The 21,665-nt window shown below is 35.0% G+C and overlaps 2 protein-coding genes and 1 long non-coding RNA gene across 4 annotated transcripts in view; 1 reads left to right on the top strand and 2 right to left on the bottom strand.

Annotated features, from left to right (window-relative positions):
• LOC130049026 (uncharacterized) overlaps positions 1-11,253 on the bottom strand; it is a 29,006-nt gene extending 17,753 nt beyond the window's left edge. The window contains exon 1 of the long non-coding RNA XR_008797547.1: positions 11,153-11,253. This is a non-coding gene — a long non-coding RNA (uncharacterized LOC130049026). The remainder of the gene's footprint in view (positions 1-11,152) is intronic.
• LOC125662463 (uncharacterized) lies at positions 1,953-4,999 on the bottom strand. The gene is made up of 4 exons (XM_056145942.1): positions 4,777-4,999; positions 3,412-3,580; positions 2,938-3,119; positions 1,953-2,638 (listed from the first exon to the last, which is right to left on the bottom strand). The coding sequence occupies exons 1-4, from the start codon at positions 4,848-4,850 to the stop codon at positions 2,530-2,532; spliced, it is 534 nt and encodes a 177-aa protein (XP_056001917.1). The 5' UTR covers positions 4,851-4,999; the 3' UTR covers positions 1,953-2,529.
• Positions 10,805-21,665, top strand: part of LOC125662453 (uncharacterized) — a 92,601-nt gene continuing 81,740 nt past the window's right edge. Inside the window, exons 1-5 of one of the 2 annotated variants that reach the window (XM_048894679.2) lie at positions 10,805-10,926; positions 14,226-14,354; positions 17,200-17,249; positions 18,212-18,292; positions 19,861-19,945. In XM_048894679.2, coding sequence (XP_048750636.2) covers positions 17,205-17,249; positions 18,212-18,292; positions 19,861-19,945 — 211 coding nt within the window. In that variant the 5' untranslated portion in view covers positions 10,805-10,926; positions 14,226-14,354; positions 17,200-17,204. The remainder of the gene's footprint in view (positions 10,927-14,225; positions 14,355-17,199; positions 17,250-18,211; positions 18,293-19,860; positions 19,946-21,665) is intronic. The other variant, XM_048894681.2, reaches the window with a different exon arrangement.

Raw genomic sequence — 21,665 nt, 5'->3', positions numbered from 1 at the left:
TTACATATATTTAACGATATCGTGCTTCCATACAATAATCAGGTTTATATGTCCAAGTCAGCCGTTAAATGTGAAAGACAGTCGTTCTCGCAAAAGTCCAAGTCGCGCTGGTAACTTTCCTGCAGTGCGGACTTGAACTCCTCTCAGCAGGGGTTTGTGGAGTTTATAAGTGCCCCCGGAAGTGAATTCCAATCTAAAATTCAAGGCTTGACACTAAGGCACGTCCGACCGACTGAGTCTACTAAATGATAAGTCCGGTCGGGTAAAATATCGATTTACTAGTCCGACTGGTCGTGTTGAAAAAATAAACAAGAAACTTTACTTTAAACCATAAGATATTTTATTCTTAACTAAAAAAGAATAACGGTAGGGTTTGCGAGCAGTTTTGAACTGCATGATGACACAATCTCTATTTCTAGTTCTAATAGATAAGTCGCTTTCGGAAGTGATGTTTTACGACATCTACTCGATATTTTAGATGGATTTATTTTCATTTTCTATATAAAAAACCCAGTTTATTAGAATCAAATATAGGAAAGTGTTTATCAAATTAATAAATTACGTCGTAAACAGCCATTTTTCTATGTTGACATATGTGCGGGAATGTAGCTCTATATTCAAATACGACTTCTCGTTCTCAAGAAAAGATGTCCCAAGAGAAAAAAGTAAAAGGTTGGGAAGAAACAAAGCAAGGCTGATGAAATAGAGATTAAAAAAAACGGTTGAGGTCATTTTATTTTAAATGGACTGGGTAGAATTTAAAGAAACATAAAATGTGTTTGAAAATGAAAGCATTAAATTGAATGACGAGAATAAAGCTCTTTTTTGTTGTTGAGACAATTAAGTACGTTTTAGTTCATGCAAACTTGATGTTTGTCATTTGAATTAATTACATTTAAATATTGAGAAACTATCAGTTTCTGGAAAGTTGGTCGGGGCTAGTGGATTTAAGGTCAGGGCTAGCAAAAATCATTTGAAGTAGCCCGACTGGTCTAGTGCTCAAAAAAGTCAATGTCAAACCCTGATAATTATGACTATACACCAGTTTATTTGTTATATTTCAGAACTACTACCTTTATAGTGGTCTAACTCAATGCATTCGAGTACCTAAATTCATCACACAAGTTAGATAATAGCAACTGATTTTATTTTTCTAATTTGGTTTTGCTTTTATTACCTCAACATCTTCAACATAATTTCAATGCCAGTTAGAATACAGATACTATGCATATTCAGATTCCCTTGGTACCACTCACGAATAACACATCCTATAAGTGAGACTCTTATCTCGTGAGTAGGAATTATCGTTTCAAACCTGATTACAAGTGGCAACATATGATTCATATTATATCGCGGAATATGCTCCACTTTAGAAAGATATTTTAACCTCACTCGTGTAGACCTCACTGATGTCCTGTAACATGACCATATTTCTATGACTAATACTTTATTACCCTGTCTCCTCTCACACCACCCAGGAGAGCCCTCAACACGAATGGTAAGTCACATGAACAGCTTATATTCTTTTCCCGCTCTTTTATGTGGATCTAGCGCTATTATATTTTCGTACATGCATTGCCAACTCTTTAAGAACCACTTTTTAAGATATCTCTTAACCCTTTCTCTACCGGCACATTTTAGAGGTTCTTAAAGACTAAATGACAATATTTTTACATGAATAAAATCTGCATGTATCACGATTTGGGATAGGCATATGACATATAATTGTGTTAGGAATTGGACAGGGAATAATTTCTTATAAAGTTTGTCAAGGTATCCCATGACCTCAAAGAGATCTACGGGGTCAAAGGTCATATAAGTGCACATTTTTTGCAATTTTTTTCTCTGAAATATATATATTACGACCCCTCTCACTGGATTAGAGTCAAAAATAGGAAATTCTAAATGTATGAGCTGATGTGCCTTTAAAAATACTACAAAAGCATCACAATCAAATAAATCAATTTTATTGACAAACAAATATTTTTGGTTGCTAAGTAACAACACTCAGAGTATAATTTTGACCATAATTTGCCTTTCTACATACATTCGACACAATTTAAACATAATTGCATTGAATGATGATTAGTAAATGTCACAATATTTTAAAAATGTAATCTTTAAATAAATTTTAATCATTTTAAAAGGGTTTTTACAAAAAATATGATGAAAAGAATTAAGGTCAAAGGTCATAAAATGGAAACTTTGTACTTTATATACATTGTACATATCCATCATTTTTTAATAATATGACGTTTTGCCATTATGTTCCACTAAATAGAATAAATATTGCAATATTAAAACAAAGATCTTTATTGTTAATCTAAAATAATTTAATTTTTTGCATTCAAATATATTTGGTTGCTAAGCAACAGCACCTTATCAAAAAGTACTACCCGTTTTTCCTCTGCAAGTTCAACGTATACGAATGTTCAAGTACTTACTTTCAATCACTAGATTTAAATGTACTTGCATCATATTTAACAAAAATGTTCTTATATTCAACCTTTTAAAACTTATTTATAGACATCATTCTTGATACACTGTACTAGGTTGTTCCGATAGTGGCATGCATTGACCATATCTGTCTATCGACTGGAACTTCACAGCAGACATGTATAAGATAATGCACAAAAATCTGGGGGGAAAAAGAATTTCTTAATACTTAGCCCTAAATACGAATGTATTGTCAAAGCTTTTGAATGCTCAATTGGCTCTGTAAAGGTTTTCAATAGTCAAGGCCCTCTGAAAATTTCTAGTATGCATTTAATTACTTATGAAATTTTATCAGAGATAATTGTAGTACACATCTAATAAATGTGTTAGACGCACAGCAAGATTAATTTTGGTAAAGATAATCTTTTTATTATGCATTTTATTATTCGTTTTAAACTGGAAATCACTGTCACAATATCGGTACTTTAAAACTAGTAATACCTGTACAATTCCTCTTCAGTGAAAGGATGCGAATTTCCTTGGGAAGCATAATGACAATCCTTCCCTCGAGATATGACCATCTCAACATAATGGGTGGTGGCAATACAGATGGAGAAAACCAAATTTTCTGTCAAAAACAGCTTTATAAAATCTGTAGTTCTCTGAATAATCGGGTCCCATATCTGAAAGGAAATCGCAAATAAAATCAGTATTGGCCACCTTACGTTATTTGTCGGCATTTAGAAAACTTGTCATACCTTGTAATTAGAAACAGAATAATGATTTTCCGTGGGTTTTTTTTCTTTGTCTCTTTTTGCATGTATGTGATACCTAGTAATGCAGTAAAAAACGCATTTCAGTGTATCATGACGCCATGATTCCATTTGTAAATGTATTATCTGGATTTATTTATTATTATTTATTGTTAACCAAATGTATACAGATTTAACCCTATATTCAAAATCAAAGTCATACCAACTGAATGTCAGGTTGACACTCTGAATGAAATGCCACAGTTCTTGGATCAGGTGTCTCTGTGTCCTTCACATCAGCATCCTTCCATCGCATGTCTGGATTTGCCAGCAGACTGTCACTAGCGGACGATACCTGGGAACTTCCCACTAAATATTGGGATGTCAATACCCTTTTTAAAGATGAAAAGAAATTACAATTAAGAATTGTTGGTTCATGTTTTAAAGCAAAATATAAGTTTCATGGTAGCAAGGGACAGTTTCGCACTTAAGTACAGCTCAAATTTATTTAAAGATAGAGATATCCTGTATTTGAAGTGACATTTGGTAGGGAATTGCGTACGTACATGTGTTAGAAATGAATGGAATATTTTATTATACATTGCGAGTGTAGCAGAGTGCGTAATGAAAAAAAAAAAAGATATGCATGATGTAGGTGTCAACATTATGCCTAGCATATACATTGGGGGGGGGGGGATACTGAAGAAATTCAGGTTAAAACCTACAGAGTCCAGCGAAAATACTGCAACTCTGAAGGAAAGTATGCGACCCCAGATACAAAAGTAGAATTGAATTGGTTCTTCATGGTACACAGTGTCTAAATTCCCTTGTATGGTACTCTGATGGGGGTGTGGATTTAGTCGAAATTAGAGAAAATCTAGGCAAGATGATAGCTCATAGCATACCAGTACCAGCATGTATGGAATACATGTAATTTATGGTCATAAGCTACTCAGTGTATAAAAAATATATGCATTTGGATAAAAGAGAAATCTATATATGATTTTTCATTAGCCTGTCATAATCAGACTTTGATTGATGTTACTTACATGTAACCCCCCCCCCATTTTGGCCCAAACACACATTTCGTTTATATTTCTGTTACAATATGAAGAAAATAATTCAAATTATGATAATAAATTTTAGCATTACAATGACGTAATATGTGTTTTCCTAGCAGATTGTGTTTTCTTTTCATAGAAAGATAATTTTTAATAAACATGGAAAAATCCTGGAAAATAGCCCTCTAACCAGCGGTCATGAATGCCCAGTCTGATTAAAACCACCCCTATCCCCCTATCCACCCCTTCTTACACTCGAGCGTCAGGTGAGGAGAGAATTTTGGAAAAAGGGGGGTGTTAATCAGACGGATAATTAATGCCGGACCAGGACAGATTAAATGATGTCAGCTCTTAATAAACAATTATATGTTATTCGCTTGGTTTAGATATCATAAAATATTAATATTTTCTTTCATGAAACGACAAATTATGGCATCAAATCGCGTTGATTAACCGTAATTTTTTCATAACATAACAAAACTGCATTTTTTTTTCTCTAGTCGGCCTATGTGGCTACATCAACTTACATGTACATGTTTATACTGAATGCATGATCGTTTGGGTCATCCTGCAACAGGAGATCCATGGCATCTTCTGACATCAGGTCGTTTAAAGATGTAAAATACAAGCCTTCGCTGTGACAGTGAAGCTGTGTTGTTTTCGTTGAAACCGAAACACGTGTGTTCCCCGTGCACACTTTCAGAAAACCCCGCGGGGCCCGCGATCCCGATCACGGAAAATAAAAGTATAGGCCTAGAGGCTATATGCGAACTTCTTTTTAGTTTTATTTGTTTGGCAGGGGAAAATTTTTACTATTCCGAACAAATATAACGTTTATATCTGAATTTGAAGTATTTTATCTGTCTATCTTTTTTTTTTAATTTACTCTGCCGATGTAACATTCTAAATAGGTGTTTTATGAAGTTACATGTAGGTTGTGTAACTGTTATATACCAATATTGGTTTTATGTTTTTTTTTAAAAAAGCAGAGAATACCTGGCTGATTATTTCATACTTATCTGTATATTGTTTTAGTGTATCAAAATCTACTGAATTTACTAAAAGAGGACAATACAAATTTTATAGTTTTCGTGCGACGCGCGTCGATCGCTTTTATAGCGACGACGTTTTGTCGCTAATTTTAAAGAAAACCGCGCAGCATGTCCCAATTTCATTTTATCGTAATATAAAAACTACCGAGAATTATAACACGAATAAGGGCCAATCAAAAAGGACATTCCCTCTACTTTTACAGGCTGTATTTACTTTTCCCTATTTCCATATATAAATATAGGTAAAACGCCGATAAGTTTAAACATTGAGAAATAAAATCGTAAGAAAACGTACATGTGCAAAAAATTGCTATTTTCTTATAACTTTGTCAGGCATTAAAAATAATTCTTATATCTTCTGAAAGCAGGGAATATATGCTTTTCAAAAATATAAAAAATATTGAATTCATAAGGAAAATAAAAAATATCATATCGAGGGGGAAAATGACCTTGCGAAAAAGCGTTGCGTCATATTTAGACGAAGCCATCCTTCACTTTAAATGCTTCTTTTAATCTAATGGCTTTACTTACTTTATTGATTTTTACATAGTAAAAAAATAGAGAAAATTTCCAAAAATATGATATATAGATCATATATCTTATGACCGTAGTTTCAAAGATTTAGAGGCACTCCTTTTGCGTTGCCCTGTTTTTACGCGCCACCGGTCAAATTGGCCGGTACGGTAGAGAAGGGGTTAAGGTATTCCATGTATAATGAAAGGATAATGAACAATTTTGAAGGATTTAGATCAACATAAATGTTTATTGTTAAATAATGATGAAAGTGAAGCAGATGAAATTAACATGACTGGTAAATGATTAGAAGCTGACCGTTTTGCACTTAAGACTATTTGGAAGAGTTGTCTGCCCTTTGTAAAAATGTGTGTGGTCAATGATTAATTTTATTTCATATTTTCATTAAGAGAAAGTGTATGTAACTTTCTACCAAGAGATGTATATGAAAATATAATTTCTTTTTAAAACATTGTAATAAAACATGCTTTTCCTATATACTTCAATGTTAAATTCTAGGTGAAATAAATCAAGCAATAAACAAAATTTTGAAAATTCCTATGGTGGATTGTTTTTATTTGATGAACCCTTCAAAATGATACCATGATTACAAAAATTCCACCATCCATTTATTAGATATGAAATATGGTCATTATACATTGAATACCTTAAGATAAATAATTTCATATAATCAGGCATACTTGGTTAAATACATATGCATGATCGGTCAACATGGCATGTTTACTCCTCTTATGCACCTGGTCCAACCTTTAGTGTGTCTACGGGGCCTTGTCTGCCCTTCTCTTATAGAAATCATGCGCTTGATCACTGTCCGTTATCTTCACTTGTTCATTTAGCTATCAACGTATGGCGGCATGATACCAAACCGCTAAAATAAGCCATAATTGTGGAGGAAAACCACGTTATACGGTAAACATAGTATGTGTTTAAGACACAAATCCTCTGCAAATGCCCATATTGATGAAATATGAAACATAGAATGTGTTAAATTAACACTATATATCTATTTTGGGGCCGCCTTAGTCAACCCTTGGGATGCGAAATTCAAAATGTTGTTACATCCATTTCCATAATATAAATTTAGTTTTCACACAGAACAGTAAAATTAAAGAAGTCTTTCAAATGATTAAGAAGATTAATTACTATCGTGATTTAATTTTTCCCTGGTACCAGAAACCCCTACCCCTGGTGTCTTGAACATTACAATTTTGATAACGGACTTGTGGGATTGATCACTGTTCATTATCTTCACCTTTCACTAACTACCCCTTCTAAATACCTATATCTTTTTTTTAATTTAGAATCAATAGTCATAAAGAAAATGTTATCTAAATGGCTTAAACATAACACTATATGTCATGGTGGGTTATACCCTCGAGTCAGAATCACTACCTCGGGGATCATGGTATTTACATTTTGATTAGAGGCTTCCCTACTTTAAATACGCATGCATTTAGTCGTTCTTACAGCTGTGCAATTGTAGACAAGAAGGGTTTTGAAAATCGGTCAATTTTTACGCCGCCCCTAAGACCCTAGTGCAGGAGTCCTGAAATTAACAATTTATATCCCTTGCCCCGAAGATGCTGCATTCCAAATTTGAAAAGAATCGGAAAGGTAGTCATCAATAACATCTTCAACGACGGATGGAGACCAATAGAGCAATGTCAGAGGGACATTAAATCGCTGATGCTTTCACGCACTGATAGTACCAGTTCTCGCTAAGATTACCGAACAAGAGATAACAATGCACAGAATGAATTGTTGAATCATATGTAAGTATATAAATAAAATCAGCTGTTTGCTATCTAGCTTAGGTGTATTTCAAGGATCTGAATAATTCATTTATTTAGATGAAGGACAGCGGTAAAATTCTAGAATTTTAAGTGAAATATACGTGATATACACCATTTACCATCACTGCTACCATTTAAGGTTTGTTTTGTAAATCTGTGCCTTGGTAATTTCAAGATTTGGCGAAAAGTGTTATCTGCTAACTTGGCAAGAATAGGAGGTAAGCAACTAAACTGTAGATGTCACCCCCTCCTGGCAAAAATAACAATTGAGATCCAGTAATTTCAAATGTTGAATTAAAATGAAACTTTGCAAGATAATGCCATCTCCATTTTATGTCTCAAACGCTTATAAACGGCACGTTTATTTTCGAAGAAATACTGGTATATCATCACCGAATACTAGTAATGATTTGCAGAAACACTTCATACATCATCAGTTAATATTTTACCATTTATTATAATTCTTTGGAGAAAATGAGTACCGGGGCTCTGTCACCATTAAAGTCCCGAGAGGTCACACCAAAATTCTAGAAGTAATGTAGTGTTATCTCTCCGCTTTCTGCGTTTGAAAACGGAAGGCTTTCGTAACATTTCAGAAGCGGAAGGGGAAAAAACATGGTGCAAGCACCAAATATATGGATCGGGACGGATTTGGGTAGTGTCGGAACTGAAAAGAAAATATTTGTGTGTGTCACTTATTAAAGAGACCTCTTCCCGAAAAAAAAAATAATTCCGAAGAAATCCGTTGTTTAAAAACGCGCGGAAATGAAAACGCGAAGGCTGGCAAACTTTAGAGGAGTTTTCATCAAATCCGAAGATGGACGAACTAAGTGAAAAAAAATCGTTAATTATATGAAGTAACCATTTATTACTAGCGCCGCCTGATAATACTGCAGCTAATCTTGAATTTTCAACTCAATTCGCAATACAAAGGTCATCTGCAGGCTAAATATGGTTCATGCTTGCCCGATCGATCGGTATAGAACTTCTTAATAGAACAGAACGCAGGTACACGAAGGTTAGTTAACTTTAACTGATAGTTAACTTGTCATTACTCTTATATCGATATAGCGATAACTACATGCTAACTTACAGTTAAACTTAATTAACTTTTGTGCGACAGGGTCTAGTATGTCTGTCCGGTCAATCGAAATACTTAGCTTCGAATAAACGTGGGGTGGTTTTTTTAAAGGGGGTTGGGGTTGCATTCGTTCTATTCCATGACGTTGTGTAGAAAAAATATGTTCTCGGTAGTTGCAGTAGATATTTGTAAAAATTCTTGTGCACATTAAAAGATAAAATAAACCTGTATAATATGTTTACCAATCTTCATCTGTATTCAACTTTGAAAAAAAAAGAAGTTTACTTAGCCTTCCAATGACAAAACGGAGGTTTGGGTGGTTGGGGGTGTGTACAATAGCTTTACTTTGCCAAGCGCGATTTTCCTTATTCTTGAAATCATTGCCTTCAATACGCTATCAGTTTTAGAAGGTTTTTTTGCGCTTGAAAGTTCCAATCAGTAAAGTGGGGAGAGGCCTCAAGGTTGGTATAATTACTTTCTCATATTAAACAAGAGATGTTTGTAAAACACATATGCCCCCCATGGTGCAAAATTGAAAAGGGTTATATATACACACACATCATTTAATTGAGAATAGTATCATCAATTCAAAATATTGAGCAGACAATATCTTCCTATGTCAAGAGTGGATTGACCATGTGACCTAAAAATCAATAGGGGTCATCAACTCCCGAAGATGTACCAGTGTACCAAGTTTAATGTCTGTCAAGCAAAGGGTTCTCATGATATTGAACGGACAGTATCTTCCTATGTCCAATTTGACCCTTGACTTTTGACCATGTGACCTTAAAATAATTAGTAGTCATCTTCTCCTGAATATGTACCAGTGTACCAAGTTTGATGTCTGTCAAGCAAGGGGTTCTCAAGATATTGAGTGGACAGTATATTCCTATGTACAGTTTAACCCTTGACCTTTGACCACGTGACCTCAAAATCAATAGGGGTCCTTTTCTCCTGAAGACGTACCAGTGTACCCCGTTTGATGTCTGCCAAGCAAAGGGTTCTCAAGATATTGAACGGAGAGTATATTCCTATGTCCAGTTTGACCCTTGGCCTTTAAACATGTGACCTCAAAATAAATAGGGGTAATTTTCTCCTGAAGATGTACCAGTGTACGAAGTTTGATGTCTGTCAAGCGAAGGGTTCTTAACATATTGAATGGGCAGTTAATGTGTGACCCTTGACCTTTGACCTCAAAATCAATAGTGATCGTCTTCTCCTGAAGTCGTATCAGTGTACCAAGTTTGATGTCTGTCAAGAAGAGGGTTCTCAAGATACTGAGCAGACAGTATATTCCCATGTCAAGTTTGACCCTTGACCTTTGACCATGTGACCTCAAAATCAATAGGGTCATCTTCTCTTGAAGATGTACCAGTGTATCAAGTTTGATGTCTGTCAAACAAAGGGTTCTCTAGATATTTAACGGACAGTATATTCCTATGTCCAGTTTGACCCTTGACCTTTGACCATGTGACCTCAAAATCAATGGGGTCATTTTCTTTTGAAGATGTCCTGGCGTACCAAGTTTGATGTCTGTCAAGCAAAGGGTTCTCTAGACATTGAATGGTCAGTATATTCCTATGCCCAGTTTGACCCTTGACCTTTGACCAAATGACCTTAAAATCAATAGGGGTCATCTACTCCGGAAGATGTACCAGTGTGCCAAGTTTTATGTCTTTCAAGCAAAGGGTTCTCAAGATATTGAGCGGACATTATATTCCTATGTCCAGAGTAGATTGACCCTTGACCTTTGACCTGAAAAACAATAGGGATCCTCTTCTACTCATAACTAACCCACATATGAAATATCATTATCATCAAGTGAATGGTTCTCAAGATATTGAGCGGACAACACATGGTCTACAGACCGACCGACTGACAGAACGACCGACCGACAGGTGCAAAACAATATGCCCCCTCTTTTTCAACACAAAATGATAAATGATGTGCATTTCAAGTTTTAACGTGTACAGAATAAGACATCAGTTTTTCACTTATGTTATGTATCCATTATGTTGATATAAAAAGGGGGACGGAAATCATTATATAGTTTACGAGTATTTCTACTCATCACAAGCACTTATATATACACAAAGCCCGGAAAACTTGCGATTTGTCAACACTTCAAATGTTGTTATATATAAATCATACGACGTTCAAAATAAATGTTTAGAAAGTGAAGGAGGGAGGTATTTCGCTTTATCTGTTTTGTACCAAGTAAGACTGAATATTTATTGTACTTTCGATATGTATATCTTATAGAAACATTCCTAATATACGTAGAGTTCTTTTTGTGGAGGACGACGAAATGACTTTAGCTTTTCAATTGTCAACTTCCCACATCTATGTAGCAATATTCCATTATCGCCTGCATATGGTGTTTATATGAAATTGTAATTGTTGCGGAACAAAATTTCTTAATTTGAAGTCATTTAGATTTTACCTTTAAAGCGGAGGCCCTACGTCGTGATGGGTGCTGAAACGTTAACCTCACAGCTGTGATCATGCATCATCTAATTGTTTTCACTTTATGTACAAGTGATGGTGTCACAATGCGAGTGAACAATACTCGAAGGGACGTAAGGCAGATAAAGAAAACAAAATGAATTGCATGTGATGTGAACTATTGCGGAAAATCCTATCAGATGCCCACTTTGCGGACAATAGACCTAAAACATATTAAGCTTTAATATATATATTATATATTATATATTATATATATATTATATATATATACACTGTATTAAACGTTATTGATAAATTTCTTTGTTAAACATCAATCTGGTTCTACTACGCACAAACTGTAGGTGAAGTACAACTTTTCGACACATGCATAGCGCTCAGGGCCGTAGCAGGGAGAGTTTATTATCGTGCTAACGCTTGTAGCGACACGGGGCCTCCCCTTTTTAAGGTCATTTCCAAATTATCCGCGATTCCCACTTCTAAATGCCGAGCGTTTGGCGAAGGGGCAATAACGTCTTAAGTGTGACGTGGCCATGGCAAGAGCAGGGCTCAAACTCCCGGTTACGACGTGAACGCTCCACCACTGAGCTACCGGCGTGAAGGGGGGGGGGGGGTATCTGCGTGATATGAGAATGTTGATTAGAGTATTTTGCATTATTGTAGCTGCAGTGATGTAAACCTGTCCGATGTAATAATGATATGTTTGTGAAAGAGTTACAACTAGAAATTGCATGGGAAAGAGTACAGTATCATAGAGCTCTAATATCGCCGATTATTCGCATATATTTGACGATTATCCATACACACATAGTTGATATGAGATTACTACATCCCCTTAACTGTTAAGTAAGTTTTTAATGAACAGCTGTATGTAAGATACAGGTTTCTGATTTTTAGTAATAGCCATGGGATATAAATCACCACCCTGTGTTTTATTCGGGATATTTTATTCTCATTCATGAAAGGTGAATATAACGAACATTGATCAATCTCATAACTCCTATAAGCAATGCAAAATAGAGACCTGGGCAATCACGGACCCCTGGATACACCAGAGGTGAGATCAGGTGTTCAAATGGCACATTTTATCCTATTTGTCTTAAAATGAAAGACGATAATGGGACATTATATCCCACCAGTTTGAAAATGGGAGTTATAATCCTATAAGATTTATTTTTCCCATAGAATTCATAGTGGGATCAGTGTTAGGAGTGAAAATCACACTACAATACCACGATTTGTTTTGGATTTCAGGTTACAGTTATGGGTGTTAATAACTCGAGTCCAGGGTTAAATGTCGCAATGTTCAAGATTTAAAAAAAATATGTAACTTGCAAGCGATAATTTGAATTACAGTGATAGAAATCTTTTAATTGATTAATCCAACATTTCTCATAATCTGTACTCGCACAGTGAATAAAAGATGTGGTGCTAGTATAGCGTACAATGTAGATAGATAGATAGGTCCTTGATGAATCTCGCAATATCATACAAAAACATATACCTGACAATCGGTTTTACGTACATACCATACTATGAATTATTTTTCCCGAGGTAATAAACAGGTACACTATGTCGACATTTGTTATGATATCTACCCCGCAGCAACGCATGCGATTTTCATAGAATGGACCAGCTTCATAAAAAAATGGTCAGTAATAAGTAAGGTCATACGATTTTAGCGCCATTTTTCACTGTAAGGTTAAATATACATGTATACATGTATTTATGCATTATTCAATACTAATTTTTCAGAGCCCAACTGTTAATATTATCATTTATCCCACATCACTAAAATTACCCCAGGTTTTGTATAATCACCCAAAATGATCACATAATGTATTAACACTTGATATATATATGAAGATAACGATTGATTGTCGAAATTTTTTCACTCATATGGAGACGTCCGTGACCAATCTCATAACTCTTATCAGCAATACAAAAATAGATAGTTGGGCAAACACGGACCCCTGGATATATCATAGGTGGAATCCGGTGCCTAGGAGGAGTAAGCATCCCCTCTCGACCGGTCACACCCGCCGTGAGCCCTATATTCTCATCCGGTAAACGGAGTTACCCGTAGTCATAATCAGTGTGCCAAGAACGGCCTAACAATTGGTATGAAACATGTCAGACAGCATATGTCCCAATGATAGGTTGTATTGACGAACTAGTTCGTTATAACGACCATAGAATTTGCGAAAAGCTGACTTCATCTTTACTAATATTCTACGGACATCCATGTTTAGTATCCTTGTTTACTAACATTCTACGTACATACATGAGCATACCTGTGTAATGTTCATGTTTAGTAATATTCTACGTACATACATGTATAATATCCATGTTAATGTCTACCAATATTTTACTTATTTGTGTATAGTATATATGTTTACTATTATTTTACGTACATTCACGTACAATGTTCATGTTTACTAATATTCTTCGTACATATATGTACATCGAATTGATAAGACATATTTCAGTGGAGGATCCAGAAAATACGATAATTCTTCTTAAGATTGAAGTAAACCAGTGGCAAATTCTATGGTCGTTATCAGGATGCATTGATAGGTTGGATGCTGTCTGACGTGTTTCATACCGATTGTTAGATTGTTCTTAAACTATTGATTTTTACTACGGATTATTCCGACCGGCCATACCCGCCGTGAGCCCGGGTGATCAACAACATTATAAAATGTCAACTGCTTGTTTATGCTCCGTCATATTCTGGCTGCATACCAAGGAATGTCCCAAACGGCGAACAATGATATTAATGCCGCTCTACATTTTTCGGAGAATTGTTTTTTTTTTTTTATTTCCAAGTAAACCATTCGGCCTATACACGAATGTATTACTTATTTTCTTTTTTTCATCGACTATTTTTTATCTGTCTTATTTGTTACGCATTTTACCACGGAGTTCAATTTAAATCCACATAAATGGGTCATAGCGTGTTAGGGTATTCATTCGTTCGGCGAAAAAAGTATTACATGGATTTCCTTTAAATCAGATAAACCAGTGATTTATATCTTAAACATGCCTTTTAGGTTAAAACAGACAATTACAGTGGGTATATGTGTACTCAATGTTTTCTGTACAATGCAGCGAGTTGTCTATTCTGCGCTAACTAGACACACAGATTGCTAACTTCAACATCAGTCATCAGGACAGGGGAGGTAAGCTAACATCGACTCTGTGTAAACTGTAAAGACATCTAATATTTTTTGTTGCATTTATGTACATCTTTTTGAATATGACCTATGGTCGCTATGTGCGTCTTGTAAGAAATGGTTACTGTAGATGCATTTAATTTCGGAAGGGGAAGCTTTGCCTTTGTGCACAATACGATTTCATGTGGAATGAATACACCTGAAAATTATTTATTGATATTCTGTCCATATTTAAAGTACCGAGATGCATGCATTGATTAATATCTATAAAATGTGGTTAATAGGTCCTACAGACCGGGTGCAAATGTTTGTTGTTAATTATTCGCGTTATGTAAATATCTCTTTTAATTACGTGCAAGATTTAAATGTCGATATCGGATAGAAATTTAAATTCAAATAGTTAAGGAGAGGGGGGCCCCTGTAAGTTTCAGTCATCCAATATCGATTAAACTTTAGTGTAAAAAGAAAAACAGACAAGTGACTGTTCAGCAACATATTATGATAGCACATCTCAATAAACATTTGCTAGTTTTAAGGCACAATTTTAGTTGAGAATAAACAATAGAGAAGGTATACAGAGTGTTATTTGATGGCATTTGGTGTAAATTTTCTAAATGACAATTTATAATACCTGTTAACTGTTAAAAGGAATCTGTGTATCACGGAAGGGGGAGATGTTTTAAAGATATCTTCATTTTTCCACTGATTTATATTTTCTCACATTATCACCAGTGCGAGATCGACTTTACCCATGAGAGACAGCCATGTGAGATTAATAAAATCCTTCATTAGTACGAGTGTGAGATAGGGAAATTCCACCGAGGGGACAAGATTCGCAGTCTTGGACGAGGCTTTGCCGAGTCCTAGACAGCGAATCTTGTTCCAGAGGTGGAATTTCCCTATCACACACGAGTAAATAATGAAGGATTATTTTTCGCACATTTTAACTACAGTTTAGTGCATAAAATTAGGAACTTTCAGAAAATTTTAGATTATCAAAATCCTCATTTGAACTTCGATGCAAAAACTAATTAGATAGGCAGAAAGAGCATTCCCGAAAATGGTTTACACTGTAAGTGTAAACTAAATACCCCAAGATTGTCCACCAGAAAGCTATACTACATTAAAATTTAAAGATAACAATGCAAAATATTTTTACTTCACTGTGTAACGTAAATCTTCACCGTGTAACGTAAATCATAGAAAATATATGACGGCACAATCAAATGACGTCGCAGCAGTGTGAGACAGAAAAATCTCACATGGCTGTCTCACATGGGTAAAGTCGATCTCACACTGGTGATAATGTGAGAATAATAGAATCCTTCATTAGTACGAGTGTGGGATGGGAAATTCCACCGAGGGGACAAGATTCGCAGTCTAGGACGAGGCTTTGCCGAGTCCTAGACAGCGAATCTTGTTCCAGAGGTGGAATTTCCCTATCCCATACGAGTAAATAATGAAGGATTATTTTTCTCACATTTTACCTACAGTTTAGTGCATAAATTTAGGAGCTTTGAGAAAATTCTAAATTATCAAAATCTTCATTTGAACTTCGATGCAAAAACTAATTAGATAGGCAGAAAGAGCATTTCCGAAAATGGTTTACACTGTAAGTGTAAACTAAAAAACCCAGGGTTGTCCAACAGAAAGCTATATACATTAAAATTTAAAGATAACAATGCAAAATAGTTTTGCTTCATCGTGTAACGTAAATCTTCACCATGCAACGTAAATCATAGAAAATATATGACGTCACAATCAAGTGACGTCGCAGCAGTGTGAGACAGAAAAATCTCACATGGCTGTCTCACATGGGTAAAGTCTATCTCACACTGGTGATAATGTGAGAATATTCTGTCTCACACTGCTGCGACGTCATTTGATTGTGACGTCATATATTTTCTATGATTTACGTTACACGATGAATGTTTACGTTACACGGTGAAGTAAAAATATTTTGCATTGTTATCTTTATATTTTAATGTAATATAGCTTTCTGATGGGCAAATTTGGGTTTTTAGTTTACACTTATAGTGTAAACCATTTTCGGGTATGCTCTTTCTGTCTATCTAATAAGTTTTTTTCATCGAAGTTCAAATGAGGATTTTGATAATTTAGAAATTTTTCAAAGCTCCTAAATTTATGCAATACACTGCAGGTAAAATGTGAGAAAAATAATCTTTTATTATTAACTCATGTGGAATAGGGAAATTCCACCTCTGGAACAATGTAAAATTTATACGGTACCAAATTTAATGCACCAGATGCACATTTCGACAAATAATGTATCGTTCAACACTGCGAATATTGTACCTTCGGTGGTATTTCCCTACCCCACACTCGTACTAATGAAGGATTATATCAATATCTTTGTTTTGTCAAATAAATAAACTTCTTTGATAATTCATAGGATTATATTAGCAGCTGCATTATTGTTGAAATAAGAAGAGAGGTTTTGTATATCTAGGGACTGTAAAGTTTGTATTTTTCAAAACAAAGGGGTTTGGATGCAATAGTAGAGGTATGTATGTAGGAAATATAGAACGTGAACATGAATTTGAAATATGCTGTAATGCAAGTCTGAACTTTTTATGATGAAGAATGTTGCTATGTATACCAATTGTTGGGCCGTTCTTTACACTGATTATGACAACATATCACTTCTTTTATTTGCTAAAGATATATGACCCACGGTGGGTGTGACCAAACAACAGGGGTGCTTATTTTGTCTAGTCACCTGATCCCAACCTCGGTTATCCAGTCGTCCGTGTCTCCCTTTCTTCTGTTCGCTATTATCATCTTTATATCACGTGTAAGGTATAATAATATATTTATATTGCTTTTTAAGAGGACATGGCTTCAGAGAAAATTGAAATGGATATCCTCGATAACGAACAGGTAAAAGTAATTTAATTGTGAGGCATCCTCACTCTCGTATTGTTTTATGTTCTTTGTTTAAATTATTTGTTTATTCACGATTTTCTTGGGGGGGGGGGGGGGGCGCATACGTTATCATGCTTTACAAACATATATACTTTTCATATAATTACAATTAGGGAGACGTTAAGTGAATGTATTTACGTACATGGTTGTGGAAAACGTTTTCACGAACTGATTTTTATTTCACAATCGTTATAAGCTAACATAACTATAAGCCTTCAAAATGGTCTTTTTTCTGTAAAACTTTTATATTCTTGATTCACTACAGTAATTGTGCGATTGAAGGAAAGCGTGGTTCATATAATTTCTTGTCACCTGCATCTGATATCTATACTGAAAATATATGCTTGTAAACATCAAACTTAAGAACAAACATAGTTAACCCTAATATCAAATTCCGTTGTTTTAACGATTATTCGTCTTGTGACAAAATCATTTGTTTGCACCGATGATTAGAATTAATGGAATATATTTTACTAAAGGTTATCTAATGCCTGCAAAGATGCAAACATGAACAGATGTATCGTCCGGATTGTATGTGCGTGTGTGAAGTAAATTGGAAATTGCAGTTGTTTTGTTTGACTATAATTATATTGATGAAAATGTCAATACGTTAATTAATCATCTTATTCTGTCAGCAAGTAAGGGAAGTCACCATTGTGAGGTAATTTCTATTTGTATAAACATAAAGATTTCATTGTTCGTGGAGTGGATTGAATCTGGAAATCACAAAAGGAATAAGTCAATTAAAAATCATTATCTATGATAACAGAAGAAATCAGAAACTGAAAATAGAGCGTTTGTACAAGAAAGTTTCCGAGGTTTTGAACAATTTCGATGATAGCTAATCTGTCCTTTCGCATCAACCAGACTTAAAAAAGGCAAGCTTCGTGGTTTTTATAATTCATGAAATTTTGTAGGAAATAGATTCAGATAGCAGCAGATCCAGATCTTCTGATGAAAGTAACAGCGACAGCGACGCAGAGGAAGAAACTGCAAGAGTAGAGTATATTTTCCTTGTAGATGAAATAATGTAATGAGTGGTGTAAGGAAGTATTTTGTGTCATGATGATACAATGAGTGTTTTAGGAATATGCTAAGATGATATAATGAATGCTTTTCTACATCTATTACGTAGTATTGAGGGCGACATACCAGAATATTTGGCCCTCGGTGACAGGAAAGCCCTGGGGTATTATGTCTTTGGCATCTTGTAACCTAACACTTCAGGGGTTCCCTGTCACCAAAGGGTAAATATGCAGGTATGTTAACACGCCAAGCCATGTAATATATGTTATATAACATTTTAAAAGAACAAAACCAAATATGTTAATGAAAGGTGAAGATGATGAACAATGATCAATCTCATAACTCCTGTAAGTAATACCAAATAGAGGGTTGGACACGCACGGACTCATGAATATACCAGAGGTGAGATCAGGTGCCTAGGAGGAGTAAACATCCCCTTTTAAGACTATTATAATACCATGTTGGCTCACAATGACACACGAATGAAATTTAATGCAAAGTGAAAAAAGTTAACTTTGATAATAATGATAACATACGTTAACGCTGCTGTTGTTGATAATCAGAATTGAGATCGGCTACAATTTCTACTCTACCATGGTCCACGGCCGTTGTTACTGTTTCTAGAGTGAATCTTTTACCAGTAGTCTTCGTTCCTGTAAATTTGTTGTTTTCAGAAAATTCGTAACTATAAAACGGAGACTTGGATAGAATTACCATACACATAATAGCAATGAATAATTGATGGACAGTTTTCAGAACATAACATCATGTCCCCTCAAGAGATAAATTTTCTTTGCCAAATTTATTCAGGACAGAGAATGAGTTGATACTTCAAACAACAGGTTGGATAAAAAATTATACACAAAATAATAATACATGAAAATTAGGCTATTGGGCAAAGACGGACCCCTGGACACACCAGAGGTGGGATCAGGTGCATAGGAGGAGTAAGCACCCCCTGTCGACCGGCCACATTCACCCAAACTCACTCTGACATATCTGCTAGATATTCCATTTTACAAAGCACTATTGTCATATAAGGACATTTCTACATGTATGAGATGTGAAGATAAACAGTGATCAATCCCTATAAAGAATAAAAAGTAGAGAGTTGGGCAAGCACGAACCCTTGAATATACCTGAGGTGGGATCAGGTACAGGGCATAATGGAAAAGTGCTACATAATTGTTGGAAGTTGATAAGAGGAAGCTAAAACCACCCTGTTTTTCACTAACTTGATTTGTTAGTTTAACGTATATATGTATTTTTTCCACAAGATATCTAAGTACAAAGCAGATGTGTAGGAATCTGTGGTGTCTTTTATTTCGCGTTCACAGAGATATATCGAATCAAGCTATGAATGAAAATGGTTATTGGTAATATACTTTAAAATATTGTCATTTAGTCTTTAAAAACCTGTAAAATGTGTCGGTAGAGAAGGGTATGTACAGCGCTTCTTATCTGCCATATATGTATGCTTATAATGGACACTGTGTTGTCACTACCCTAGATGTCACTCATTTGTCTGTGTTTGATCAAGGATATTCAAGACTACTATGCTGTACATGACATACCACGATGCAGTACCTTCGCTGGGATGGCAATCGTTGAATTCTTTGATAGAGGTATGTACTAGCAGAAGCAAAAAAAAAATTTCTGCATTAAGATATGTGAAATTATATGAAATCAGTTTAAAGATGTCCATTGTATAAACTTGGGGGTTATATAATTTATGTATATATAAACTTTCTTGAAATATTTCGACCATTTTAACCGTTTTCATTTCATTTGGGTTAAGTTTTAATACATGTAGCAACGTAACACGATGTTATATACACGTTTGTGTCGTCAGTATTTCTCTTGTCTTTAAGGTAGTGCATATCCGTCATTGATTATTTATTGTTTAACATCCCTCTCGAGAATTTTTCATTCATATGGAGACTGCACCGTTGCTGGTGAAGGGCTGCATAATGTAGGCCTATGCTCGGTTGTTAAGGCCTTTAATCGGGGAGGGATCATTCTTGTGTCATACCTGCTGTCATTTTTGGGGTATCATTCGAAGGACCGCCCCATTTAGTCACCTTTTACGACAAGCAAGGGGTACTAAGGGGGTATTCTAGCCGGGATACCCACTGGCAGATATATCTTTTGAAATCCATTGATTTAATGAAAGAAATATCCATATTACTAATTTTCAATTCTGAACAAACCAATATCATAAATGACATGTATTTTGGCATATTCTGGAAAAAAAAATATGGGAGACATGCAATATATTGAAAGGTCTGTGAGTCTAAATCTTGAATGCATTGATTTCATTTTGGTAAGATTTTTAAATCTATCTATCGTAAAGTAACGGGTGATGGTTCTTGTCCAGAGACATGAAATGTGGATACATGCGTAAACAATATCTTCTTTTAAGTAAAATCAAGGTCAAGGTCATAGGTAAAGTTTGAAGGTAAAATATGAAAACGTCATTCGTCAAATGTATCAATTTTGCTATTCAAAGGACAAGGTACGGTTTTAGCCAAATTCTGCCCGGCGTTTATGGAGGAAAATTATTTTGCGTTGCAGATATTTTCCTGTCAAATTCCTAAAAGAGTAACTTATAGTAACTCTCAAAAGCATATGGAAATCAACTCATCTACGCGCATGCGTAGTACATAATCAAATAAAGTAAGGGCTTTCAGGCTATTTGTGGTGTTTTCATGGTTTTTGTATTGATAAACTTGTGAAATTGAACACCTCTTCCCTCGTCGCCCGGAATAATTTTTATATGGATTAAAAATTTACTAAATAACTTACAATTCCTCTTAGTTTCATCCCGGGCGACGATGGAAGAGGGGTTAAAATATCAGTTGAAAGATGCTAACAAATTCGCCATCGTGACGCAATTTGCGTTGATCGTGGCGGTTGAAGAGGAAACGAGAATCATTTGAGTAGTAAATATATTTTCAAATAATATATGCTCATATAGTTATTTATTTAAACACATTGACATTTAATAAAATCATCATAATAATAATAGAAAATCCGGATAAATTTAAGCCTATCTTACAGACCGGATGCCATTTTTGTTGTTATGACTATAGTGTAAACAGAACGGTATATAAATAGCACCAACCGACGATTCGTGAGAATTCATGTTACATAGCAGGCAAGCTACATTTAAATAGTTTATATAACGATGGACGATTCTTTTAATAAATAATATATTCCTTGAAGATTCAAGCATTATTTTTTACCATTCATTTGATTAAATGGGAAACGGCATGTAACAGCAGACGACAATATCCACCTAGGTACGTACGTACATCAGTGACGTATTTAGCGCGAGTGTAACAT

This window comes from Ostrea edulis, chromosome 8 (genome assembly GCF_947568905.1).
Source record: "Ostrea edulis chromosome 8, xbOstEdul1.1, whole genome shotgun sequence".
NCBI lineage: Eukaryota > Metazoa > Mollusca > Bivalvia > Ostreida > Ostreidae > Ostrea > Ostrea edulis.
This window is presented reverse-complemented; position numbering and strand designations above follow the sequence as displayed.